We start from the raw sequence: 25184 nt of genomic DNA, 5'->3' as shown, positions 1-25184 counted from the left end.
TCGAGAAAATGCAATGGTGGTTTCAGCCTATCGGTGATACACATCACCCACGCACACTAGAGCCATACTCCTATGATGAAGCGAGACAGTTTTTATCAACAAGAATGGTCACGCATCTTGTTGACGCCGTTTCTGGTTGAATTGAACGCCAACACACGTGTCACCTTTGTTGAAGCTCGTCGCTCCCCGAATGATGAATGGGAACTCCAGAGACTGTAGCCTCGAGGATGCACTGGTTTCTTCCGATCGTGGTGCAATGCTCGAGAGAATGAGAGCGTAGAACTAGCAGGAAAGGAGTATCCGAACGCTCTTCTGATGGAAAGATATGAATGCTGGGAAAAGCCAACAAATGCAACATTCGAGGTGCGAATACAAAAGTCCCAGATACCGATTGCTATTGCCTACATACTACATTGCTGTCCTCCTCACGTCCCGCCTTAACTCGTTCAGTCGTCTCCAGAGACTCAGTTCCATGTGGGTGGTACCCTACTGCTTGAAGATATCAAGCTTGCCGTCAAGAGGGTTGAACGATGTGTCATCGTTCTTGTCCTGAGGAAGGACCTTTCCGAGCACATCCTTGATGAATGGTTCAGCTTCACGCTTTCCTGGAAGGCCGGGGTCGTCGAATGGGTTCAATGGGCTGTCGTCGTTGACCTCTTTGGCCCACCACTGGATAGCGTTGTTCAGTCCCTCCTTGACACCTCCTTGCGGCTGAGCCTCGCGTTTGCCAGGAAGACCGGGGTCGTCGAATGGGTTCAGTGGGCTGTCGTCGTTGACCTCTTTGGCCCACCATTGGATGGCATTGTTGAGTCCTTCCTTGACTCCTTCCTGAGGCAGGGCATCACGCTTTCCAATGACGCCTTCGTCGTCGAATGGGTTGAATGGGTCGTCATCGAAAGGCTTGAATTCAATGAAAGCATCCCGCTTGGAGTCGCCAGATACATCGCGCTTCTTGTCGTCAAAGAAGATCTTCTTGCCGGCCAAGACACCGGCTTTCACGCCAACTTTGGCTGCCAATGGCAGGAAAGGTTCGCGTTTCTCAACAGCATCGAGATCGCGCTTGTCATCGAAGAGGATCTTCTTGCCGGCGAGAATGCCAGCTTTGACGCCGACCTTGGCAGCTAGCGGTAGGAAGGGCTCGCGCTTCTCAACAACATCCACGTCGCGCTTTTCGTCGAAGAAAATCTTTTTGCCCAACGCAGCTCCAGCCTTGATGCCAACCTTTGCTGCGATGGGAAGAGCGGGCTCGCGCTTCTCGAATGCATCTGCAAACAGAGTATGTCAGTACAGCCTCGAGATCAACGCGGGAATGCGATTACGCAGAATCGGATGAAAGTGCCGTACCATTTTGAGCTGGAGCAGCAATGGCATTGCTGACGCAAAAGGCCAGAACAAGTGTGGCGATAGATGCCTTCATGGTTGTTTGAACGTTCGATGAGGGTGTGAAGTGCTTTGCTATAGAAGTGATTCTTCGGCTTTGTCTTTAAATGTATGTCCACCGATGGGGATGATAGACTTTATATCACTCAACAACGTCGCTGATCTTTAGTTGTAGCCGTATTGTTCGGATATCGGATCTTGATGGAACGGGCTTGGGGAGGCTATAGTCAGAACGTTTCAAAGCAGCACTCAAGAACGCCCAGGCTGGAGATTGTGCATCTCTCCGAATGGATTGCTGGAAACGGTGGGCGTAACAATGTCCGCGTTTGTCGGTATATTGGCGTTCTTGACACGTGAGGGATTTGGGCGAGGATGAACATGTCGACCCTCTTTCCAAGAATCTTCAGCGCAACACGATGTGCGATAGTTCAAGACGGCGCACGTGGGACTACTCCGGACCTCAAGCACGTGCGTATCGTGCGACAACGCGGCTAGGCGGCCTGTGCTCGAAACATCGGATGTACGAGGCTGCGATCAGTAATCAGTACGATTAATGTGGGCCCAAAGAAACCGAATTCTCCAGTGCATTCGCTGTCATAGTAGAATCACATACGGATGTCTTGATATTTCAACGGTTGCAGAGTGTAGGAGGCAATAAGAGATCGCAATCACGATGCGGTGATGGCGAGAGGCTGTGCACTGTACATGCTGCCGAGCTTGAACCATTACAAGGGTCCCGGTCACTGCGCTCTTGTGCTCCTGTACTGCACTTCTATGACGTCTTTGAGTTGGTAAGCGTGTTTTCCTTCACATCTTAACATTTTACGAGGCTTTAGTCTGGTCAGGTAGACACGATCACGGGAAAGCATAGCGGCAGTAATTCTGAAGGAGGTGCTTTCTTCAGGGCAAGATCTTTATTTTCCAACACACGCGACATCGAGGATCAAGATCTACCGGGTTTCATCCCGCAAGCTCCCGTGCAGGCAACCTGGTTCCATGTTGTTTCAGAAGTTTTCTCCACACTCCACACGTCATTGCTAAGGCTGCTAAGAAAATAGCGGCATTGGCACGCTATGTTCTTACTTTTACGATGCCCGACTGCTAGGACCAATGTGAAAGAGTACATTCGGACAAACACGTTCCTGGTGGACGCCAAGATGTTCCTGCGTGAGGGTTCTCTACACCTGTCGGGCTATTGACTTGGTCCGCGAGGCTGAGTCAAGTGAGCACGCAAAGATCTCGAGGTAAGTCCGACTTGGAAGACTGCACTGGTAAGATTGTTGAGCATCCATCACGTGGTGATTGAACGAACAATTGTGAAATGCATTCATCGACAGATCGTCGAGATGACTTACAAGATTCCACATGCGATATGAAGGATTTCGTCCTCCGACGTGTTCAAGGCAAAATATGCCCTTACACAGACCTCTCAGGGCCAAACTCAAGCTGCAGTTGGTTTCTGGCAAACATCAAGAAGCTCCAACTCCTTGACTGGCGATAAATTTGATCAGCACCTCGTTGTTCAGCAGTAGATGTGGGTCTCGGGGCGGCGTACGGGACATCTTGTCACGAATGGCTCTCGCCCAGCGTAAGCCAAGAAGCGACATGGCCACCATCACCATCCACCAATTCTCTCAAATTCACATCCTCGCTCGTTGCCGAGCGGTTTCGGAGAGACACCAGACATCTTGGTCGTTATGCCTTCAGTTGGGTAGAATCTCGCAGCTTGCGTCGGTGAAACATGACCGGAAGCATGCTGTTGCCGTTGGATGAAGGCAGTTGAAGTCCTAATGCAGTACGTGACCGGATGGTGATAGTAGTCAGTGAGCCTGAGAACATATAAGAGCAGTCAAGGCCTCCACCCTCAACACCACTCACCAGCAGCACCAGTCCAATCGACAAGACCACGAACAACTCAACGACACTACGCCAAAACCCTCAACATTCTCCTTCTACACATCAGAATGAAGTTCGCCGCAACACTCTCCCTCGCTGGCCTTGCCGCCGCCGCCCCTCTCCAGGGAAGTCCATTCCGCTTCGCTCCTGGAACTCCAGAGGGCCACCGCCCCGGGTCTTACGTCCCAGGTAGCATCATCAAGGGTCGTGCAATTGGGCCCGGAACAGCCGCCGTGCTTGGTGGTGTTGTCAGCGGTGTCGTGGCTCCAGCTGTTACCCGCTGGGCCAACAAGGCACTTGGTCCAACCCGTAAACTCAAGCGTGACTGCGAGGACAGCGATGTCGAGGGCGAGTTGGTCGTTGGAGACAACGTTACTTGGGACGAGGTACGAGTCTTTTCGAAGCTTACTTCCTGCATTTGCTGACAACCATTCTCCCAGGTCCGCGAGGCGTTCCTCCAGGGCGTGACCACGGAGATCTCTGAGGACGCGGATCCAGAGGAGACTGCCATTTGCGTTGGCGTTCCATACAACGTAGATGATGAGTCCAAAGTGGACGATGCTGCTTCGGTCGATTTCACTGCCAACGGCAATACTGCCGTCTTCGACTGCTTCCTTCTCGCAGCCGGAGCTACATTCTCCGTTGCGCCAGAGAACGCAACTGAAGCGAACGTAAGTGCCACCAATACATTGATTGTGCATACCCTCTAACGCACCTCGGCAGGTTGAGATCATCTCCTCGAAGCCAGTTGAGTTGGATGCCAACGGCTCCGTTACTGTTTAAAGCTACATTTCCAAGAACTGGAAGTGTGTGCCCATTGTCACGCCCAGCCGATGGCATTGGAGATTTCTGTGTCTCGATGGGGAGATCTGGTGAACGAAGAGAAAAATGATCTGTGTTTCAGGGGGACAGATAGTCTGCACTACATACGGAGTACGAATTAGACGCCTTGCATAAACCAGCCTTCTCATAAAGAAACCGAGATCTCAGTGTTTCCATCGGGAATTCAACGTATCACATTGCAGCTTGTGATACCGTGTGATTAATTGGCGCAGGCGACGGAGTACCAGGAGCTTGTTGCTGGTTCGAGTCTCGAAAGCCATTCGCAGAAGGATGTGCTGAATGCTGTCCCAGCGGCGACGGTCCTTGCGTTTGCTGAGTGTATTGATAATGCCCATGCTGAGGTGTAACAGGCGCTGCAGATTGTGCAAAACCAGGAAAACTGGGAGGAGGGGCGAAGTTTGCACTCTGCTGTTGTGGAATCGCTGTACCACCGTACATTTGTGTTGACGCAGAGTACGTGCCCACTGCTGCTGTGGACTGTGCGAATGCAGGAGAGGGTCCCTGCTGCTGCCAGCCCGACTGGTGCTGTTGGGCTTGCTGTGGGTACATTCCAGGCTGGGTCGGATAAGAACCAGATGCAGTCATGCTGCGATTGTTTGCAGTGGTTGGATACTCATGAGGTTGCGGCTGGTGACTCGATGCTATCATATCGTTATATGTTGGTGCCTTCGCCAGATGCCCAGGGCCAGGCGCTGTTCCTGCGAAGATGTTTTCGCGCCGTGGAGCGGACTGAGGGTGCAACTCCGGCAGAAAGATTGTCCCTGGCCGGACGTTTGCAAGTGCTATAGAGAATGCTTGTGCTCGTTGTCTTTGGTATGCTCGGCGGAAGTTGTCGTGCTCGCTGTGAACGGACGTATCTTTTCTAGCCTTCTTCCTGGCCTGGCGACTGTAGTCTGTCTCTCCATGTGTCTGCTGAATATACATCTTAAAATCCTGAGAGGCGAGAATGACGGATCTGAAGTTCTCCCAAGTCAATGTCGGAAGGGCGTCTGGCTGATTCCTCGTTTCGACCTTTTCATTCTTACGTTCGTTCTCCTCGTGAGCTTTGTACTCGGCGAGTGCAACTGCAGTTTGGAACGCATTCCTGATCTCTCGACCATTCCATGGAGGCCGCTCAAAGTTGGTGTACACCTCCCAAATCTGAGAAGCATATTGGATGATCGTTTCGGTGTCGCTGTCGTCAAGCTTGAACGGCTGCTTCAGTTCCTCTTTCTGTCTCACGAGACGATTGAGGTTGGATCTCCATAGCTCGACGGTTTTCTCCTGGTCAAGCTCCTTGTAAAAGAGTGCACTGTGTATCCGAGATCGGAAGGCTTCGTCGAAGGCCCCGATACGGTTCGTTGTAAGGAACAGGATGCCGCTGTAGTTCTCCAAAGTTCTGAGAAAAACGGATACAAGGGCGTTCCGTTCAAGATCTGAGTCATCTCTCTCGGCAAGAAAGACGTCCGCTTCATCGAGTAGCACAATGCAATCCCATGCTTGAGCCAGCTCAAAGTTTTCAGAGAGGGCGCTTTCGACAGCCAAGGCATCGAGACCAAGATTGCCGCAGGTGATGGGAAGAAGTGGTTTCTTGTACAGAGCAGCAATACTCTCTGCTGTGGAGGTCTACATCGTTGTCAGCTCGTGTAAGACGTTTCGACGTTGGCATACGTGCCTTGCCCAATCCAGGAGCACCATGGAGCAGAACAATCAGACCTCTTCCTGTGACACTTTAGCGATCTGGTGAGGAAGTGATGAGCTCCTACTAACCTTTGCCTTGGATAATGTCAAAATCGTTACTCCGTTCTGAGTTGAGAGCGGCCTCTTTGGAGTCGAAATGGCGCTTCACGAGCGATTGCAACGTTCTTCTATGTCCGTCTGGCAGCTGCAGCTCGTCCCACGCCGTGCTGCTTTCTCTCACCCTCTTCAATCGATCGGCGTGAATGTCAAGGCAGGCTAATGTGTAGATTGTAAGAACAATAGAATCGTGTCGGGGGCGCATTTCAAGATAGACTCACCCCATGACCGCGTCCGGAGCACGTAGCCAAAGACCTTTGCAGGAAGCAATTCAAAGTCGTTCTCCTCTAGACGGTCAGCGCCGCTGGAAGTCTCATCGTCGTGACGCTGGACCCAAATGTCGTCCTTGAAATATTCGTCCCTTTCGGACTGTCAAAGGTCAGCTCTGATGCAATCGACAGCGGCGAGGGACCTGTATTGGCTTATAGACCTCGCTGGAACGCATTCGACGCACCTCTTCAAGATCCCCATCCCATCTACAATGATCCTCAACAAACGACTTTGTTGTCGGAGACATCTCTGAGGGCACAGCTCTCTCCCAAAAATCATACTCCATGATGCCCAGTCGCGAAAAGTCGGGTTTCCAGCTTGGATTGTACTATTGACATTGTTAGCTCTGCAATCACTGCGATCGATACTCGGGGGATGATATGCAGACTGTGGTTTCAGACTGGGCCAAGCAATCTAGCGTTGCAGGTTCGCGAGCACCAACATCTGTCTCTAGAAGCACAATTAGGGCGGCAGCAGTCACATCCAGTGGTTCAAAGCAAAGGTCATCCGCTGCATCATCTAACGCAATGAGATCTTCTAGCTACAGCGGTTCATCGAGACAGATGGTGTTAGTGGATAGGACTGGTAGGGTAGTGTCAAGAGACTACGACAGTCAGTGTTAATTATGGCTTACTTGAAAAGTTTTGTCAAAATCGACGACAACGTTGGACGACACATCTTCTGACCTCACTCGTCTTGAATTGGTGGCATAGAGGTCACTAACACGTTCTTGGAGCTCCACGCCGCTCGGCGAGTAGACATTGGTGCGGCCGTCGTAGTACAGTAACTTCTCAGAATCCCTTTTCGAGAGACAATAGTCGACAAATCGCTTTCCAGTGGATTCAATGTCCTTGAGAATCTTTTCGGACCCTGGGGGATTTGCATGCCTCAACCACTGCAAGGGGTATGCTTTCAGAGACCTGATTTCCCTGGCTCCTGGGAAGAAGGCGATTGAGAATTGTCTGCGAACTGTGTCAAGCTTCTTACCATCGAAATCGATGTAATATGCATCTAGCCAGAGTGTAGACCATTTCTGAGACTCCGAAGCCGTTTTCTTACGAGGCTCAGAAGCCTTCTCTGTACTATCTTCTTTGCTGTCTTGCTTGGGTCGTTTCGATGAATCGCTAGTCTTGGAAGTTGATTGACCGCTGGGACTGAACTGCTCAGATAGGAGATGCTCCAAGTTGGGGCGCCCACCAGTAACAGACACGACTCGCCAGACCTTGTGGTGATCGTCCGGTATGTACACGTTATCTCCAGGCCGGAAGAACGAACATAGATCTCCATATCGAATACTTTGCACCCGCTTACTCGACAGAGCTTCTTCAGCGGACTGGAGGTACTTGTCAAAGAACCTGATCAGACACTGTAAGTCCTCAAAGGCTTTGTAGCCGTCAGAGGCTCGATCGTCATCTGTGAGCTCGGACTTCACGTCGGCGCTGTCGTCGTATTTTATGTCCAGCATTTGCCACTCGGCAATGCCCAGGGCATTCCAATGAACTTTCTGCGTTACTTTCTGCAACTTATTCTCGCCTGTCACGCATTGTGACTTAGCTGAGTCCATCAGTCTATCGACATCTTCGGTCGCGGCGGATGCTTCAAGATTGACAGTCTCCGAACCGGAGGGCGCTTCGGCATTTCGAGCGAGCTTTAAAGCTTTCTCTCGCTTCACCAGGTATACCAGTGCTGACGAAAGCTCGTCAAGTTCGCTTTGAGCATTGTCTGCGTCCGTAAACAGAAACTCATAGCTGTACGAGCCTGCGCCAAGCTTCATGGCCACCACAGGAGACTCTTCGATGGTACGCTCGATGGTGTGTATCTGGTCAATGTTGTGAGAAAAAGTATCCAGTCTTTCGCCGACCGTCGACTCGGCCCACTGTAGCCAATGAAGGTTTGCCTTGAAGCGTAGAAAGCCCTTGTAGCCCAACCAAGATACGGCATACGCAGAGCTTCGCCACTTGGCTTCATCCTTGTGGTTTGTAGTTGTCTCACTTGAAACTTCTCGTTCTGGTGCGTCAGGAGGATGCTCCAATGCCTCAGGGGCATGCGATTCGACACTTTGTAAACCAGCTTTCTCCCACTTCATGCCTTGATACTTCGTTTTGAGCTTCTCGTATCGAATTTTCAGCTTCTCGTATCGAATTTTCAGCTTCTTGATATGACTGCAAAGGGGCTTGAATGGTGCAAGCATTATGAGAGGCGTCGATGGCGGTGAGGACGTTTGCGATTCGTCGCCAGACCGACAAGTCTCGTGGAGGACGGCACAGAGGGCCTGCGAGTTGATCTGTATAAACCTTGCCGAGTGCTCAGTGTTGCTTCGGTCCTCATTAGCTGTTTCGATATTGTCTGATCCCTTGGGAGGCGGCCAGCCTGCTGCCATGACAACGTCGATTGTGTGATGTTTCTTGCCGAAGGAGAATGAATCCTTCTCATGCCGCTCCTTGTAGCTTTCCAAGCTCGTCAAATTGTACTCAGGAATGGACTTGAGCTGCTTCGTGCCGCGGTCGCCAGGCTCACTTGAAACGCTGGAGTGATCGTCTTCAGCGTCGGTGGTAGCCTCAGGGCCGAGGACTTTCTCTAGAGCTGCCAGGTTCTTGCGTAGAAGCTTCAATCTTTTTCCCAGGCCCAGACTTTCTGCTGCATCCTCCCGAAGATTCTCGCCATCTGCATCTGATGTCTTGATGCCAGAGGCTTCTTGTTCGGTCGCATGCTCAGGATCCCGCGTCGAGCGGTCGTTGAGAGGCACGGGCGGTGCGTTTGGATCGGCTTCTGAATTGCCATGAGGAGTGTGCATTGTGGGTTCACTCTCTTCAGCCTTGCTCTGATCCTTTGGTAGAGAACATGGTGCTGGTTGATCATTACCTGGCTCTGCTCCATCAACAGCGTCTTCAGTCGGCTCCATTGTAGAATTCGAGCCTTCTTGTCTTCACCAAAGTAGAAATGTATTTTGAATGAGCAAGAAAACGAGGTCGCTTCCAGTCACAGGCTACTTGTGTCTCCACTGTGCGGCATGAAAGAGACAGCAGAGGCGCGTTCTAAAATAGGTGGAGCCCTGAAACAGCTCTTATGCGGGAACCAAATGGAGCAATATTGATAATGCAGCTCTTGCTTGGGTGCTGTTGGTCCCACGGTAGATTTGCGGATGACGGGCAGGATTCAAAGAGGCGAACTCGAGCACAAGCGCTTGGGAACCGGCAGACGCTATGCCCGCATCAAGTGTTTGGAGCCATTTATATCGTCGGTTACGTCCTTCCAACTTCGCCTGGAGGAAGCGAACCACAGCTTGGTTACAGGGGGATACAGCTTCAGCCGAACTCGACATGGTCGGCTAGCGATTCCTCTGCAAGGCCTACAGGGGCCCATCAACGATAGGTGGGCAATGCAAGAAACAAAGACAGCTGGGTCCCAGGTGGCTGCAGGTGTCTTGCTGCAACAGCTCCCTCACCGGTGGAGGATGTCACGCAAGACCGGAGCTGTCAACCCGCCATCGGGACTGCCACGGGCCAACACTTGCTCACTGTTAAAATTGCGGCTGATGCAATGAATCAATCCCACATTTATTTCGCATTCTGACAAGCAAGATTGTTCGTGCACAGCATCTATACGTTAGGGGCTTCGAAGAGCAGTATGAGTGCTCGCGCTTTCCTCACCAGCAATGCTGCCGGCCAACGTGATCCGGCATTTCAGACAACTGGCTTTTGCTACGATCCTCTGTCGACGGATCATTATGTCCGACCTGGCGCAGATGGGTGAGTAGATAGTCAAGATTATCCTCCCCCAAAGCCACTGATCCCCTGAAGAATCCAGGCTCGTGCAAAAGCTCATCAGGAGCGATTCCTGGACACCATGGAGACATTCAAAGTGCAGTTCCCAAATGCTAAGAATTTCGATCTTCACGAGCCTAGAAGTTGGAGCGCAGTGCTGAACGAAGGCTTCGCGGCAAAGGGAGCTTATGAATCAAGGCACAAGGGGTGGAAAGGGTCACTGTTTCGTGGATCGAGAAAGATCGCGGACAACGCATCTACCATCACCACGGTCTTGGAACGTACGCTTCCGTCAGGTGAATACAGTTCAATCGTATGCGGCGCGTTAGTTCTCACTGTAGAGCCTGCACGAGAAGATAGGCTTACCGAATTTGCAGTGTCATTCTCGTCTTCAGGGCTTTTCATGCGGTGGGCACTGTACGCGTGATGGTCTTGAAGACGTTGAAAGACTCCCCTCTTGTACTGGAGATGGCAGAACGAGTTCAAAACCTTTATCCGAGACGCTCGACGCTCAAAGATGCAGTGGCAGAGGTCCATCTCGCTCTTCTCGCTGCCATCATGGCCATCGTTGAGTGGCTACGAAAACATCCCTGTAGGTATAAATGTATGGACTGTAAGGCTCTGGCTGACTTACGGGATGCAGTGAAGCGACTTTCTGCGCTTATACTACAAGATGACTACGAGAGTGAGCTGAAAGATCATGTCGAGAATTTGCAAGAATCGACAGAGAGATTGAAAGCCGAAGCCGATCTTTGTCACAAAGAGAGCACAAAAGATATCGCAGTCAAGATTGAAGCCATCCAAGAAGACACCAACGTGGCAATATCCCTGACTACCAATATCCTGCTCATGGCTAGCGAGATCAACGCCGGTGTCCAGGGCCTGGATGAGAAGATGACTGACACAAGGACACAGATTAATACCCTTGATACAAGACTTGGAAAAGTTGGCAGTGGCGTTGAGAGAACCGAGGAGACAGTGCAATACCTACTCAACGTTGTCAACAACTTGTCCCGGCAGTGGGAAACAACACCACGATACTTGCCTCCGATTCATGACGCATGGCCGAATGGGCAGACTGCCGTGATGAGCATACCATTGCTATCAGCCCTAGATATCCAATCGATCTTAGGTGATTGGAGTGAGCACAACAGTATACTCGCGGAGTATTACTCAACCGTGGCCAGTGACGTTGGACCTCAGACTTCGGCTTCTATTATGGACTCGCCCCAGTTCCAATCCTGGTTCTCATCCAGCGCATCGCAGATACTCTTCGTCGAGTACGACACCGTCGACGAGCAAGTCCAGCCTGGGTCATTTGTCACGGCAACCTTGAGCCAGGCATTGCCTCGCTTTCAGCCTGCTGCATGCCTCACTCATTTCTGCTGTCAGACCAGACAGTATTCGGACGGTAACCCTGAAACTCTTTCGGATCCGGTAACAAGCATGCTTGGCTGTCTGATCGTTGAGTTGCTCCGGCAACTCTCCATTGATCTTGGCCGATGGGCGCAGAACAATTCTTTGGCTTTCCACAAAGCTCAACTCCAGGCTAACGACCTACAATATCTTTACAGTCTTTTCAAATACGTGGTTGGAGCCATTTCTGCAGGAACAATCTTCTGTCTACTCGACGATGTTCAAGAACTTGAAAGAGAAGCCGATGTACTTCTGTTTTTGAAAGCCTTCAACTACCTTCAAGACGTGGTGCGATCTTGTTCGCAACGGAGAAGTGTGTCATTCAAGGTCCTGGCTATGACGGTCTCGAAAAGCAGCGTTCTGACGTCGCAGTTGCAAGGCGATGTCTGCGACTGGTTGCATGTGGAGGACTCACGCCGTCAACGCACGAGAAGTCTGGAAGAATCTCATTTTCTTGGAGCATGGTAAACTATGGTCAGAAGAATAGATAGCAGACCTTGGAGTACTATTGCCGCTCACTTGGCTCTAGACTGCCGAGATACTCTCGAAACACATGTCGAGTGATGAAAGAGAAAAAGAGTACATTGTGTTGTGTATGGATCTTTGTCGTTACTTGCATTCATTTTTTGTGTCTTTTCATCATCCTCTGTTGTTTCTTTGACCATTGTTCACTCGTCAACTCGTCGTTCGATCAAGCTTGGACTGTCGTAGTAGTGTATATAAGAATGGACTTTCGTCTCACACTTTGGCTGATCAGAATCTCCAGCGACTCGCACCTTCAACAACGTACTCTCAAGGTTTAGGCAGGTCCTACAACTTGAAAATACAGCAAGACATCTAATCAGTACCGCAACAGAAGTGCAACAACCTTCAAACTGACAAAATGTCTCGCAGCGGCAGCCGCCACGGTTCCCATTCCCATGGTCACCCCTCCAGTCACTCTCGATCGAGTCTTCATCGTGGAGAGGACCGCCATGGCGGTCCACCAATCTCCATGTTCAACAACCCGGACCCCTTCGGTGTTGGCAGCTGGTCCCGCCGCCCATCACTCAACGCAGAGTTCCCGCCTCCACGTTTCTCTGGTTGCCATCCTATCCAAACAGATGAGAGACAGCCATCCCTGAGTCGATCAAGCAGCAGCCGTCGTGCTAGTGACCGCCCAATGTTTGGCAATCCATTCGGCTCTGGTAGTCACTCTTACTACGATGACAGCCACCATCGTTCCTCTCGATCGGGTTCTCGTACTTACAGCTATGAGGACAGCTCAATGCTGCGACCACTGAGCCGCCGTGGAGGTACTGACCTGTCCTCAGCGGCTCACGACTTCTATGACCCATTCGCTGGCCAGCTCGGCACAGGCAGAGACCGCGAGTCCATTCAAGGTGATCCAGAGCTCCCGCGTTACAGATCGGCATCGGCCTACCACCGCTCTATCAGCCGTGTCCCAGGCAATGATGTGCCAGGTATGCCAATGAGGGCTTCCCGGGACCTTCCACCTCCCTATTCCAGCTTCGCCAGCCAACCTGGGGGCGGGCTTCCCATGCAATTCCCTCCAACGAGGCGACCAAGTCATTATGATCGCCTCGGTGGCGGTCTGCCTCCTCCTGACTATTTCAAGCGCTAAAGGTAAGCGGATGCATTGCGTCGGCATGGTCTGCCATCCCCAGCTCAGTAGGTTGCAAGCGGCTTTTCACACAGCATAGACTGAAATCATGTACAATATCCCTCAACTACTTCCCGTCTCAATGCTCTCTTTTCACTTCTCATGCCATGCATCTGGACCTGTGATCACAATAAAATCCTCTCAATGTCCACGATCAGGGGCTTAGCGCAGCCTGACCTGTTTGCTTAAACGATAACGAGCTCATCCTGCAGGATCGACTTTTAAATGTACTTCCTACCAAAACAGGTCTACTCAACACACCTTACTGGTCTAAGCACTCCCCAAAAGCATTCATGCCACATTTGATTCGATGAAGGTGTCGACGAGCTAAGTGAAGTCCGCATTGTCAAGCGATAACGATCGCTTCTGCCGTCTCTGACGAAGACATCGCCGATGATGAACGCCAAAAGATGTTCATTGTGTGACGAGGTGCTTGCTATCTCTCTCATGCTTTCCTTACATGACTGAGTGCATGCAGATTGACTCTGAACTACACAGTTTCTTTCTGCAAAGTGAAGGGATTTATCCCACATTCCACCTGGTAGTTTATTCGACTTGTTCAAGCAGCGGAGAAGCGCATTGAGACAGCATGTTTTCATCATCACGGAAACTTGCATTGGGCATTTCATTGCTTGCTAGCCGGCGTTTGATGTCTTCTCCTCTCAACCTCTATATCACAACACACTCGTGAATCCCAAGCATCAACATACACATCGCCATCCAGCATGGCGGACTCCTCCCGGCCTGCACCACCACCCATCAATGGCAAAGACACACTTTTCGACACCAACATCGAGAAAGTCTTCGTCTCTATCATCCACGCAAAACAATTCCTCAAGCGAGCCAATAACGAGCAGCTCAACGTCTACCTATCAAATGCCGTACAACGAATCGACGTCCCACATCGAGCTGAGAAAGCCGACTGGCTGCTCCAAAAGAGCAACTCGTTCATCGACGGCAAGCTATCGGAGACTGATGAGAAGGGCAGGAGGGGTATTTGCAACCGCATGGCGGCGGTGTCGTTGTTACTGGTCAGACAAGCGGCGAAGAAGGGTGCGGTCAGTGATTTGGGTATCGATTGGGATGTTGTCAAGAGCATGTTTGACGATGAGGTGCACCGTGAGATCCTGGACCATGAGGGAAATCACCGCCCGTCTGAAATTGTTGGCGCAACTGTTTGATGATGCAGGAACGAGGATATCAACGATGAGCAATTTTCTGCTAGATGCACGGGGAATTGCTTGAGAAGGAGCTTGTAGCCGGAACCTACTGCCCGAGAGCCTCATGTATGGTAGCTTGTTGCAGCACAGTCAATTTCCGGCACAATCAGAATGTCAGCCCTGTTGGTCACGCTATTGCATTTATTACACAACGTACATCCCTAAGAAACATGTGGTAGGAAATTCGTCGTCTCCTGGTCATGGTGAAGTGAAGCTGACGATGCTGTGTAGGCGAACCACTGAAGTAAAAAGACAAGTAAACGCTGGAGGGAACGAAGTGTTGCTCCGCCGACTGCGGTCTTCCAACGAGCTGATCCGTGCTTTTCGCATTAGCGCAAAACAAGACGACCGAGCTTGGCATGTGATAGCCACATCCATCCACTTCTGCAGCTCATAATCCACTTACTTCCACAACTGGATAACAATCGGCGGGCAGCGCAGCAACAATCGACTTCGCACCTGGCCGGATCCGAAAGCTAGGATAAATATTTGTTGGGAAGCAATTGAATCATCACCAACATCCCAAAAAGTCCTCTATCTCTCTTTTATCGTCCTTTTGGATACTGCTGGTCACAAGCCAAGACTCAAGATTATCACCCCCACGTCATGTCTGTCGCGGGGGGTTAACGTGGCAAGTGTCACGCATCAGATGAGCACCTACTTCTGAGCCATAAAAGAGACTCGCAGCTGCTTGATGGACTGAGAGATACGACAACATTTGAATCGATGAAACTGAATTGAAATATCAAATTGAAGAGCACCGCCGTGATGGCGTCAATCGAGGACTTGGCGAACCGCTGGCTGGAACTCGACCAAGACGACGAAACGAAGAACGAGATCCAAGAACTCCTGAACAAGAAAGATGTCGATGAACTGGAATTACGACTACGAAAACGCATTGCCTTTGGCACGGCGGGACTGCGATCCTCGATGAAAGCTGGCTTTGCCCACATGAACTCGTTGACTGTTTTGCAAGCCTCTCAAGGACTGGCAGACTACATCCTCCAACAACAACGTCGGGATTCACTTGGAGATCTGAGCGTCGTGGTGGGATACGATGCTCGCCATAACTCAGAGAAGTTTGCTCGATTAGCAGCTGCAACATTCTTGAGCAAAGGATTGAAAGTGCTCTGGTTCGGCCAGCTCGTCCACACGCCATTGGTGCCATTCGCCGTAAGCGAATACAAGGCTGCAGCAGGAGTGATGGTCACAGCCAGCCACAACCCAAAGAACGACAACGGCTACAAGGTGTACTGGTCGAATGGCTGTCAGATCATACCACCCCACGACAGCGACATCGCAGCAGCTATTGACAAAGTCGACACCACCCTCTCTTGGGACACAACACTCGTCGACACCCATCCCAACGTCAAGAAAATCTTCACCGAAGCCGCCAAATCGTACATCGGCCACGTCACCGAACTCGTCTGGCCCTTACCCTCCGTCTCAGACGCCATGCCCTTCACATACACCCCCATGCACGGCGTCGGCCTCACAATGATGAAACAAGTCGCCTACATGCTCTGGTTCCGGGGCCACTTCATGCGCGAAGTAAAAGAACAAGCGCAACCCGACCCGGAGTTCCCCACCGTCTCCTTCCCGAACCCCGAAGAAAAAGGCGCCCTCGCCCTCGCCATCCAAGAAGCGCAAAAGAACGGCTCAGACCTCATCCTCGCCAACGACCCGGACGCCGATCGATTCTCCGCCGCGGAGCGCCTCGTCAAGGGCTTCTACCACCAGTTCACGGGCAACCAGCTCGGCATCCTCTTCGCCTCGCACGTCTTCGAGGCGTACAAAGGCGACAGGTCCAAACTCGTCATGCTCGCCTCGACCGTCTCCTCGCGAATGCTCGCCGCCATGGCCGAGCAGGAAAACTTCAAATTCCAAGATACCCTCACGGGATTCAAATGGCTCGGCAACGTCGCCCAAGACCTGCAGAGACAGGGCTACGACCCAGCTTTCGCCTTCGAGGAAGCTATCGGGTTCATGTTCCCCACCGTTGTCTGGGACAAAGACGGCATCGCCGCCGCGGCAGTCTTCCTCACCGCATGGCAGAGATGGAAGAAGCAAGGCATGACTCCCTATCAGAAACTCCAGTCCCTCTACAAGAAATACGGCTACTTCGAAGACGCAAACACATACCTCATCTCGCCGTCGCCGGAAACGACCAACAAAGTCTTCAACGACATCCGAAAATCCCACAACGGCTCCCGGCCAGAAGCACTCGGGCAACGGAAGATCTCGCGGTGGAGGGATCTGACGATTGGATATGATAGTGCGACGGAGGATCATAGACCTGTGCTGCCGGTGGATCCTGGTGCGCAGATGATTACGTGTGAATTGGGCAGCGTGGTGTTTACGGTTAGAGGGTCGGGGACGGAGCCCAAGATAAAGCTATACATTGAGGCTAGAGGGGAGGCGTCGGCGGATGCGAAGAGGGAGGCACAGGAGGTGTTGGGGGATCTTTTGAGGGAGTGGTTTACGGAGGAGTATGGGTTGAGGCTGGCTGGGACTGGGTGATTCGAATGCCGTAGGGTCTTTCGTGATTGCACGCCTTCTGTTCTGTGGCTGGGCTCAATTGTTACGGCTTGCGAACTAATATGATACATTCCATACTCCATGTTCCAGGTCACAGTGATCGAGCAGACTTGAGAAGGCGACTAATGTCGTCATCTCCTCTGTGGCTACATACCCCGTCATGCTGAATCTTGTATTCCATGGGAGCCATCATCACTTTTCTGAGGCTTCGCGCCGTCACCAAGCAAGCGCCAAACAGCCATGATCCGTCCAGTGTCGTTCTCTTGTGTCGGCCGCCGTCCAACATCATGCCTCGCCGCCCTTCAGTCCTCGAGATCGCTCTCCGTAGAATAGTATTCATCTTCTTCCAGTTGCCCCTTAACGTACTCTTTCAGGCACTTCAGGACGTCCTTTGCGGGTGTGTCGTTCACATCATAGCGCTCGAATCAGATGCTCCTCACCATCTTCAAGTTGTAGTAATCGTTGAAAGTCGCCACAGCGTCAAGCACATCAGCGACAGTGACTCCACACGCTCCAGGCTTTCGAGAGATCATATGCACCAGGGCCGAAGTGGTGTACAAGATGATCGTCTCCACGGGAGGCTGCGTCAACAGCATGCGCCGCAACGAATCACCTTGACCGGTCGTCTTCATGAGTGCCTCGATGCCTTCTTCAATATCGAGAAATGAATCTGGGCGTCCTTTGGACCACACGAATGGGTTGATGGCGACGGCGTAGTGATTCGTATCCGTCTCGTCCCGGGCCCAGCACAGATCTTTAGTGCGCACTGGGCGGCCAAGATGGGTGGCGAGAGGGCGCTTTGGTGCGTTTTTGCAGTCGCATGGCGATTTTGTATAGTCCGACAAGCCTCTCATCCTCAAGGTATGGTCCACGCTGGGCCGGAAGAAGAGGGCCTTCTGCAGCTTAGAGGAGCCTGTGATAATATCGCCCCAGGTGCGGTCGATGCGCTGAGCGAGGAGGACATCTCGGAGTGGAAGCTCCAGCAGGATGTATTCGACAAGTTCAGGAATCGCAGCCAGCTTGGGGCCGGCAAGGCCGTTCGCCTGTAGAAAGAGGTCAGTGATAAGAATCTGGGTGCCATAGGTGAGAGGACATACAGTGTCAGCCATTGCTGGGCGATCGTCTGCTGGATTGTCGAGAGGCTGTTGTTGATGAGAGAGGTGATGTTGAGATTCAATCGCAACGAACAAGCCAGTGGAGAAGGCGCCAGGCACACGCGAGCGCGGTTGCTTGGCAGTCACATGCATTCGTGTCGTACTGTTTTTGGCAGGAGCGATCGTGCAGTCAATGTTGATTCGTATCGACGTATGGCGATGCACGCAGCAGTCAATGCATTTTGAAGCAATCGTCTCTTTAGGGACGTCAGTATCTGCACGGTGCCACCAATCAAGCAACTAAATCATACCACCACTCCCTCCGTGAGCAGTCTCGCTCTCGAAACGCCCAAGTAAACGCCAACGCTAGCCATGTCAATCAAAGCACATTTATCTCCCCTCACGAGTTCATCTTCGGCTTCGACTTGGCCTCCTTCTTGGCCTTGTCAGCCTCTTTCTTCTGCTTCTTCGCAGCAGCAAGCTTCTCGTCGTTCTTGCGCTTGAGACTCGCCTTCTCCTCGTCAGTCTTCTCCTTCACCTTGAAGAAGCCCTCCAATCTTGACTGTTGGCCGGACTTGAGGTTCTTCTGCAAACGAGTCGCACCACCACGGACACGGTCCTCGGAGAAGCCCTTCTCCTCCACAAGAAACTTGACCAGACCATCGACATCGGGAGCCTCCCACTTGAAGTCGCAGTCTGGGTGATCGGCAGGTCGAACGTCTGGTTCGAGGAAGAGGAGACGAGCGTCCTGATATGGCCAGTCCTCTGGTAGGGTGTACTTGCCAGTCTTGTTGATGTGCTCCACGACAGCCTCGAGTGTCTTGTGCTCCTTGATGAGGTTGAGGGCAACCTTTGGGCCAATACCCTTGACTGGATCCACGTAGTCACAGCCCAGGAGAATGCAGAGATCGATGAACTGCTTGCGGTCCATCTCCAGGCCCTCCAACACTCTGTCAACGTGAATCTCCTGAACTGGCTCCTTGCGTTGCTCAGAGAAGGTGAGATGTCGCAGTAAGACTGGAGCGTCGAATGTGAGTGTGTCCATGTCTTCTGAAGCAGCAGCATAGACTTTGCCACCACGGGCGAGCACAGCACACTGCGCCTCGGCCTCAGTCGGTGCGATGATGTATGGTATACCCATCAGCTTCAGCAGTCTCTGTGCCTCAGCATTGTGCTCCCTCGTGACTCTCACCGTTCGCCTGCTGAACTTCTCCACCTCCTCTGCAGTGCCCGTCTCTTTGGCCTCCTCATGCGACTCCTGTGCTTCAGATTTGCGCTGAAAACGCTTCGCCAACTCTCCCGACTTGAGCTTGGGCGGTGCGCCATCGAAGACATACAGTGGCTTGATTCCATTTTCGACGATGCGGAGAGTGCGGTAGAACATGCCCATGAGATGAGAGGTGGTCTCGCCCGTGTCGGACATGAGCTGTTCGCCATTGCTGCGGACGGCGACCAGGAAGGAGTAGAGGGACATGGAGGCATCGATGGCGACTTTGCGGCCGAATTGGGCCTTGATCTCGCCTTCCTTGATCGCATCGGGGCAGTTCTCCTTGATGACTTGGTAGAGGTCTGGAGATGTTAGTAAAGCGACATTGAAGTCGTCGGAGTATCAAGACTCACGTTTGATACCCATCTTGGCGGCTATTCACGTTGTTGAGTGGGTGTTTGTGCAGGTGAAGTCGAGGCTACTAAACGCGAGACGGAAGGTGGACGCGTTTTGGCGCGAGAATTCATGACGTCGTGTTCGCGAAGTGAATGCTTCGCTCCTTCCACTGCACATTTCTATCTATTGGCATTAAATAGTGAATACTCGCATCTCCTCGTGCCTATCTAGGCCAACACCGCCGTGCACTTGAATTGCCACGTTGAACAACCATCTCTCAATAACCTTCCGCATTCGATTACGAGAACACTAGGCCGCCTCGGCGACTGCATGCCCTCGGCTTAAGCAATCCGCCCGGACCGCACATCCATTGACTTGTCGATTCTTTCAATATTTAGTTGTTGCTATAGCACCTGAATTTGACTTCTCGTTTCTGTCTAGATCCACCTCCTCCCAGTCTACCACACAATGTTCAAGTCAGTCGCTAGCCGCGCCGCACGGCAATTCGTCCAGCCAGCATGCGTTGGCCGTCGCTATGCCTCCGGAACTTCAGCAGCTTTCGATTGGAAGGACCCGTTAGGGAGCAATAACCTGTACACCGAAGAGGAACTGGCGATTGCAGAGACTGCGGAATCATACTGTCAAGAGCGAATGCTGCCTAGGGTACTTGGTGTGCGAGCCTTCACAGCGATGGATATCCATTGGCTGGATGCTAACGTTTCTCGCAGAGGCCTTTCGAAATGAAGACTATGACAAGAAGATCCTTGAAGAGATGGGAGAGCTAGGTCTACTCGGTGCAACAATTCAAGGCTACGGCTGTGCAGGTGTATCATCTGTAGCTTCAGGATTGATCACGCGAGCTGTCGAGCGAGTGGACTCCGGATACAGATCAGGCATGAGCGTGCAGTCGTCGCTGGCAATGGGTGGCATTGAAGAGTTCGGCACACAAGAGCAAAAGGACAAGTTCCTGCCAGGTATGGCAAAGGGCAAGATTCTGGGATGCTTTGGCTTGACAGAACCCAACCACGGCTCTGACCCAGGAAGCATGGAGAGTGTTGCGAAACCACACCCAAGCAAGAAGGGATACTACAGCTTGTCGGGATCGAAAACTTGGATCACGAACTCACCCATTGCCGATGTCTTCCTCGTCTGGGCGAAGCTGCAAGAAACTGGAAAGATTCGCGGATTCCTCCTTGAACGATCAGAATGCCCACCCGGCACTCTCGAAACTCCCAAACTTGGACACAAGAACGGACTTCGAGCCTCCATCACCGGCATGATCCAAATGGACGAGGTACCAGTCGCAAAAGAGATGATGTTCCCTGAAGTCGAAGGTCTTCGAGGTCCATTCTCTTGCCTCAACAGCGCTCGCTACGGTATCGCTTGGGGTGTCATGGGTGCTCTTGAAGACGCCATTGCCAGAGCGCGAGAGTACTCCTTGGAGCGGAAGCAGTTCAAGGGGAACCCAATCGCCAAATACCAGCTCGTTCAGAAGAAGCTCGCGGACGCCACCACCGACGCAGCATACGGAATTCTCGCGGCATACCAAGTTGGCAGATTAAAGGACGAGGGCAAGGCAGCACCTGAGATGATCTCCATGATCAAGCGACAAAACTGTGACCGAGCTCTCATCGGTGCAAGGAACCTGCAAGAGATCTTTGGTGGCAACGCCGCAAGTGATGAGTACCACATTGGCCGACACGTATCGAATCTCTTCGTCACACAGACCTACGAAGGCCAGAGTGACATTCATTGTAGGTGTGCTCTTCAGCACGTGAGTATCCCATTGCTGACCTCATCACCAGCTCTCATCCTTGGACGAGCCATCACCGGTATCCAGGTAAGTTTCTTCACACCCTAGACCGCGAAACCAGGGGGCTGACTGTGTCGCAGGCCTTTGTTTGATAGCATGTCGTCATTGATGAAGTGTACTGTATCAAAGAGCGTTGGTTGTATATACACGTGTTCGGCGGTCACAGCATGCAGACCTGAGGCCGATTATAGGACTGCGGGCGGCAAACTACCTCCATATGCATTCTATCATTCCATAGCCTGTCAGCCGTAGAGTGTGGTTGTTGTGAGTGGCACGCGCCTGCATTGATGGAACCCTGCAGCCGCCACTTGGTTCGCTCGTTTGTTGTGTCTGAACGAGCGCCTTCTTCCCGAGTCTCTCGCCTTCGACGCGTGCTTGCAAACCCATGAATAAAGTTCAAGTGATTCGCCGTCCATTCATGTGCCCGCTCGCAGTGATCCTGACAAACCGCGACACACGAGCAGATTCCGCGGTTTTGTCGCTTCAACTGGAACTATCTTTGGGCTCCATAAGGCCAAACTCTAATTAGCGGGCTTGGCAAGACCGTCGTCACTCCAACTGCGGCGCCGGCTTCCTGACTGCAACCAAACTTCTCTTCACAAAGACCACCACCACCACACCCACACGCTCGTGCTACACCGTCCACACCACTCCTATCCACACACTCACTCACACCATGGCGTTGAAGCGGATCAACAGTGCGTATGCCCCCATCGCTACCGCCTCGGACTTGCACTGACACATCACAGAGGAACTCACTGATCTGGGCCGGTATGCGGACACGTGCAGACTGACATCGACGCTGTGACAGCCGACTGACAGACACACAGTGACCCACCCTCATCCTGCAGCGCTGGTCCGATCGGCGACGACCTGGTATGCGATTCTCCCCACTGCCCTCACCCCGCCGCACAGCCCCTCCACGAGGCTGAGATGGAGCGTATACTGACATATCCTGCGCACAGTTCCACTGGCAAGCGACCATCATGGGACCCGGCGACTCTCCATACTCCGGCGGTGTCTTCTTCCTCGCAATCCACTTCCCAACAGACTACCCCTTCAAGCCGCCAAAGGTCAACTTCACCACCCGCATCTACCACCCCAACATCAACAGCAACGGCAGCATCTGTCTGGACATTCTGAGGGACCAGTGGAGCCCTGCTCTCACCATCTCGAAAGGTAGGCCAATGTCGGATATGATGGCGGAAAGCCAACCTTGATGGTCAAAGACATATGCTGACACTCTGACCATACAGTCCTCCTCTCCATCTGCTCCATGCTCACCGACCCCAACCCGGACGACCCGCTTGTGCCCGAGATTGCACACGTCTACAAGACCGACCGCTCCCGATACGAGGCCACCGCGCGAGAGTGGACCCGAAAGTACGCCATCTAGGCTGCGGTGGACGGAGGAGGATGGATTGATAAAGACGTCTGAGGGATGGCACGACAAGATCCTGAAGAGGCGTGACATAACACACTGCGATGAGGAGAACTGCTAGAAGTGCTTTTGGCTTATATGCTACGACCGAGGGGCGGAAACGACGAAAGCGTAGCCTTAGGCGGGACATGTTATTCTTGGCAACGGAATTCACGACGAGAGCTGCATTATAGGTGTTTAGGAGTGAAATTCGATTTTGCAGTATGTGCTTTTCCATCTTTTCCGTCCTTCCAGCTCAGATCATGTGAAGCCAGTGGCTTTCCAGCAGGCTTTCTCCCGTAGGTTCCAGCCCATTCTCGAGCCAGCAACTCTCAGACAATTTCACAGTGTCCTGATTTCGACAAAATGCTCTTATATTCAAGTGCTTTTCACAGGACTGGCTTTGGTTCGAGTTTGAGTGCAATGCATGTAAAAACGGTCCGTGCGCCTCCCTCACGTATCTCGTTTGCTCTTTGGCTTCGTCACCACTTCATCTTCAACTTCACCAACCTCTCAACAACACACCACACTACACACACCAACATCAACCAACTCTCAAAGACGCCAACATGGCTGAAGACGAGGTACGTGAAATTGATACGAAAGTTCCTATTGCGACACTGCTGACGCTACTCAGGACGCCGAGATCGCCTCGCACCAGCAGGTGTTTGACACCGCCGAGCTACTGGAGCAGATTCTGCTGGCGCTACCACTCAAAGACCTTCTACTCGACCAGTGCGTTTGCAAGACTTGGAAGAATTGCGTTGACAATTCGATCAAGCTGCAGAGGGGACTGTTCTTTCGACCTGCTGGAGAGATGGCGGTGGAGGAGTACGAGTTTGACATGCGACGATTCGGCTTTGTCCTGCCCCGTTACGAGACACGCTATCGGGTGTCGACCAGAGTCTGCTTCATCAACCCCATCCTCGTGACCAAGCTCGGATACGATGGGATCGCACACCTCATCGTCGGCGAACTTGACGAGACGGAGTTGCCCTCGAGCTTGCTACACCCCCAAGCATCATGGCGCCGCATGTTGGCCATACAGCCTCCTTTACCTGCAATCATGCTGGAAGGTCCACCCGACATGGTCGCCACGCGAGTCGACGGTTCTTCATTCACGATGCTAGCCCTAGAAGGAATCGAGAAACGCCGGCGAGACAGGTTGTTTGGCGATCTGGAGAGGCAGCTGATCGAACGGGCGAAACCCTGTGTTGCTGCATACGATATTCAAGCATTGGAGACGAAGCCTTCGGCATCTGGCCAGGCCGGGGGAGTGGACTTCACGCTTGACTTGAAAAAGTCCATGGGCGGGAATCACCAGGCGGTGGGCACAAGCCAGGTCCCCTTGTGGGTAACAGGTCCATCTCTGCTTCGACGTACGTGAGTCATGAGACGATGCACCTTTCTATGGGCTGCGACCGAGAGCTCTGTGGTCCTTTCGGAATGGGATGGATGAATGCGATTCTGCGGCAAAGGCACAAGAGGGACTGTGCAAGAGAACAAGATGTATTTTATAGAGAGAAAGCCAATGGCACTTGATAAAAAGCACTCATATCATTCTCTGCCTATCCTGTTCCCAATCCTTCTCTGTAGGTATGTCATACTGTAGGGTATCTTCAAATATCTCGTTTGTCTCATTCATGCAACATATCCATATCCATATCCCAGAAAGGCCCCCATCTATCCCTTACCCTCCTCTCCTCTGCTCCTACAGCACCGCCGCAAGCACCAACATGCCAATCCCCGCAAACCCATACCACGCCGCCGCCCCACCACCCCCACCCACCAACCTCCCCGCCGCACTCCCACTACTCTTCCCATCGCCCGTCCGATTATATAACGTCAGCGCCAACCTTCCACCGCACACCTCACTCGCGTTGCCGTTGCACGCGAAGTTGCACCGCGACTCGTTGAGCTTGACGGAGAAGGAGGAGAGGTAGCTGGCGCAGTAGCATTCGCGGCCGTATTCGAGGCCGGCGAATTGCGAGGAGAAGGAGGCGCAGTAGGCGATGCAGGAGGTGATGGTCATTGTGTTGTTTGCCGACTGTTAGGTATACTTGTTAGTATGGTGGGGTTTTGATGTGGTTGGGGAGGTATTTCGGGCTTACGCTGTTGCCATTTGAGAGGGCGCGGAGGCCGCCGGTGTTAGGCACCTGGGTCGTTTCGTTCCAACAGCCGGCGTAAGCGTAGTTGGAGGCGCTGGGGAGGGGCGTCGCGGTGCTAGCGGCGGTGGTCGGGTTGACGATACTCTGCTGGACTTGGGCGGTGGTGAGGGCAGCTGCTGAGAGCAGAGCCGTGACGAGCGTTGTGAGGAGCATATCGTTTGTCGTCGTCGTGGTCGGTATATCAAGGAGCCATGAAGACGATATGAATAGTAGTAAGAATAAGAATGTTGTCTCACTTACCTCAACAGACTGTCTCTCTTCTTGTGCTCGCATTACATGATTTGGGTGGTGAGCTGATGTCGGCATGGCGCCAAACTCTC

At 52.4% G+C, this 25184-nt stretch overlaps 12 protein-coding genes across 12 annotated transcripts; 7 read left to right on the top strand and 5 right to left on the bottom strand.

The window, feature by feature from the left end:
* Positions 1 to 486: 486 nt before the first annotated feature.
* On the bottom strand, positions 487 to 1417 carry M409DRAFT_16490 (uncharacterized protein; the record flags this gene model as incomplete). Its single annotated transcript, XM_033803645.1, has 2 exons — positions 487 to 1265; positions 1345 to 1417. The coding sequence occupies 2 exons, from the start codon at positions 1415 to 1417 to the stop codon at positions 487 to 489; spliced, it is 852 nt and encodes a 283-aa protein (XP_033675113.1).
* A 1927-nt stretch (positions 1418 to 3344) lies between these two features.
* On the top strand, positions 3345 to 4059 carry M409DRAFT_16489 (uncharacterized protein; the record flags this gene model as incomplete). Its single annotated transcript, XM_033803644.1, has 3 exons — positions 3345 to 3662; positions 3717 to 3947; positions 4000 to 4059. The coding sequence occupies 3 exons, from the start codon at positions 3345 to 3347 to the stop codon at positions 4057 to 4059; spliced, it is 609 nt and encodes a 202-aa protein (XP_033675112.1).
* Positions 4060 to 4290: 231 nt separating this feature from the next.
* Positions 4291 to 9067, bottom strand: M409DRAFT_16488 (uncharacterized protein; the record flags this gene model as incomplete). Its single annotated transcript, XM_033803643.1, has 6 exons — positions 4291 to 5714; positions 5770 to 5820; positions 5869 to 6054; positions 6117 to 6264; positions 6350 to 6493; positions 6800 to 9067. The coding sequence occupies 6 exons, from the start codon at positions 9065 to 9067 to the stop codon at positions 4291 to 4293; spliced, it is 4221 nt and encodes a 1406-aa protein (XP_033675111.1).
* A 725-nt stretch (positions 9068 to 9792) lies between these two features.
* M409DRAFT_49080 (uncharacterized protein) lies at positions 9793 to 11813 on the top strand (the record flags this gene model as incomplete). The annotated part of the gene is made up of 4 exons (XM_033811134.1): positions 9793 to 9914; positions 9966 to 10253; positions 10307 to 10521; positions 10573 to 11813. 4 exons carry the CDS (start codon positions 9793 to 9795, stop codon positions 11811 to 11813), a joined length of 1866 nt encoding a protein of 621 aa, XP_033675110.1.
* A 415-nt stretch (positions 11814 to 12228) lies between these two features.
* On the top strand, positions 12229 to 12969 carry M409DRAFT_49079 (uncharacterized protein; the record flags this gene model as incomplete). Its single annotated transcript, XM_033811133.1, has 1 exon — positions 12229 to 12969. The coding sequence occupies one exon, from the start codon at positions 12229 to 12231 to the stop codon at positions 12967 to 12969; it is 741 nt and encodes a 246-aa protein (XP_033675109.1).
* A 764-nt stretch (positions 12970 to 13733) lies between these two features.
* On the top strand, positions 13734 to 14189 carry M409DRAFT_49078 (uncharacterized protein; the record flags this gene model as incomplete). The annotated part of the gene is made up of 1 exon (XM_033811132.1): positions 13734 to 14189. The coding sequence occupies one exon, from the start codon at positions 13734 to 13736 to the stop codon at positions 14187 to 14189; it is 456 nt and encodes a 151-aa protein (XP_033675108.1).
* Positions 14190 to 14996: 807 nt separating this feature from the next.
* On the top strand, positions 14997 to 16748 carry M409DRAFT_62323 (uncharacterized protein; the record flags this gene model as incomplete). The annotated part of the gene is made up of 1 exon (XM_033815123.1): positions 14997 to 16748. The coding sequence occupies one exon, from the start codon at positions 14997 to 14999 to the stop codon at positions 16746 to 16748; it is 1752 nt and encodes a 583-aa protein (XP_033675107.1).
* A 320-nt stretch (positions 16749 to 17068) lies between these two features.
* On the bottom strand, positions 17069 to 17875 carry M409DRAFT_16484 (uncharacterized protein; the record flags this gene model as incomplete). The annotated part of the gene is made up of 3 exons (XM_033803642.1): positions 17069 to 17155; positions 17207 to 17809; positions 17864 to 17875. The coding sequence occupies 3 exons, from the start codon at positions 17873 to 17875 to the stop codon at positions 17069 to 17071; spliced, it is 702 nt and encodes a 233-aa protein (XP_033675106.1).
* A 385-nt stretch (positions 17876 to 18260) lies between these two features.
* Positions 18261 to 19493, bottom strand: M409DRAFT_62322 (uncharacterized protein; the record flags this gene model as incomplete). The annotated part of the gene is made up of 2 exons (XM_033815122.1): positions 18261 to 19429; positions 19481 to 19493. 2 exons carry the CDS (start codon positions 19491 to 19493, stop codon positions 18261 to 18263), a joined length of 1182 nt encoding a protein of 393 aa, XP_033675105.1.
* A 438-nt stretch (positions 19494 to 19931) lies between these two features.
* M409DRAFT_62321 (uncharacterized protein) lies at positions 19932 to 22672 on the top strand (the record flags this gene model as incomplete). Its single annotated transcript, XM_033815121.1, has 5 exons — positions 19932 to 20133; positions 20192 to 21217; positions 21269 to 21303; positions 22242 to 22455; positions 22533 to 22672. The coding sequence occupies 5 exons, from the start codon at positions 19932 to 19934 to the stop codon at positions 22670 to 22672; spliced, it is 1617 nt and encodes a 538-aa protein (XP_033675104.1).
* A 593-nt stretch (positions 22673 to 23265) lies between these two features.
* M409DRAFT_49073 (uncharacterized protein) lies at positions 23266 to 23889 on the top strand (the record flags this gene model as incomplete). Its single annotated transcript, XM_033811131.1, has 3 exons — positions 23266 to 23280; positions 23334 to 23805; positions 23861 to 23889. 3 exons carry the CDS (start codon positions 23266 to 23268, stop codon positions 23887 to 23889), a joined length of 516 nt encoding a protein of 171 aa, XP_033675103.1.
* A 518-nt stretch (positions 23890 to 24407) lies between these two features.
* On the bottom strand, positions 24408 to 25017 carry M409DRAFT_16479 (uncharacterized protein; the record flags this gene model as incomplete). Its single annotated transcript, XM_033803641.1, has 2 exons — positions 24408 to 24743; positions 24808 to 25017. The coding sequence occupies 2 exons, from the start codon at positions 25015 to 25017 to the stop codon at positions 24408 to 24410; spliced, it is 546 nt and encodes a 181-aa protein (XP_033675102.1).
* Between the last annotated feature and the right edge of the window lie 167 nt (positions 25018 to 25184).

The sequence above is a fragment of the Zasmidium cellare genome (genome assembly GCF_010093935.1).
Source record: "Zasmidium cellare ATCC 36951 unplaced genomic scaffold M409scaffold_1, whole genome shotgun sequence".
Lineage (NCBI taxonomy): Eukaryota > Fungi > Ascomycota > Dothideomycetes > Mycosphaerellales > Mycosphaerellaceae > Zasmidium > Zasmidium cellare.
Note: the sequence above shows the minus strand (reverse complement) of the source record. Positions and strands in the feature narration are given on the sequence as shown.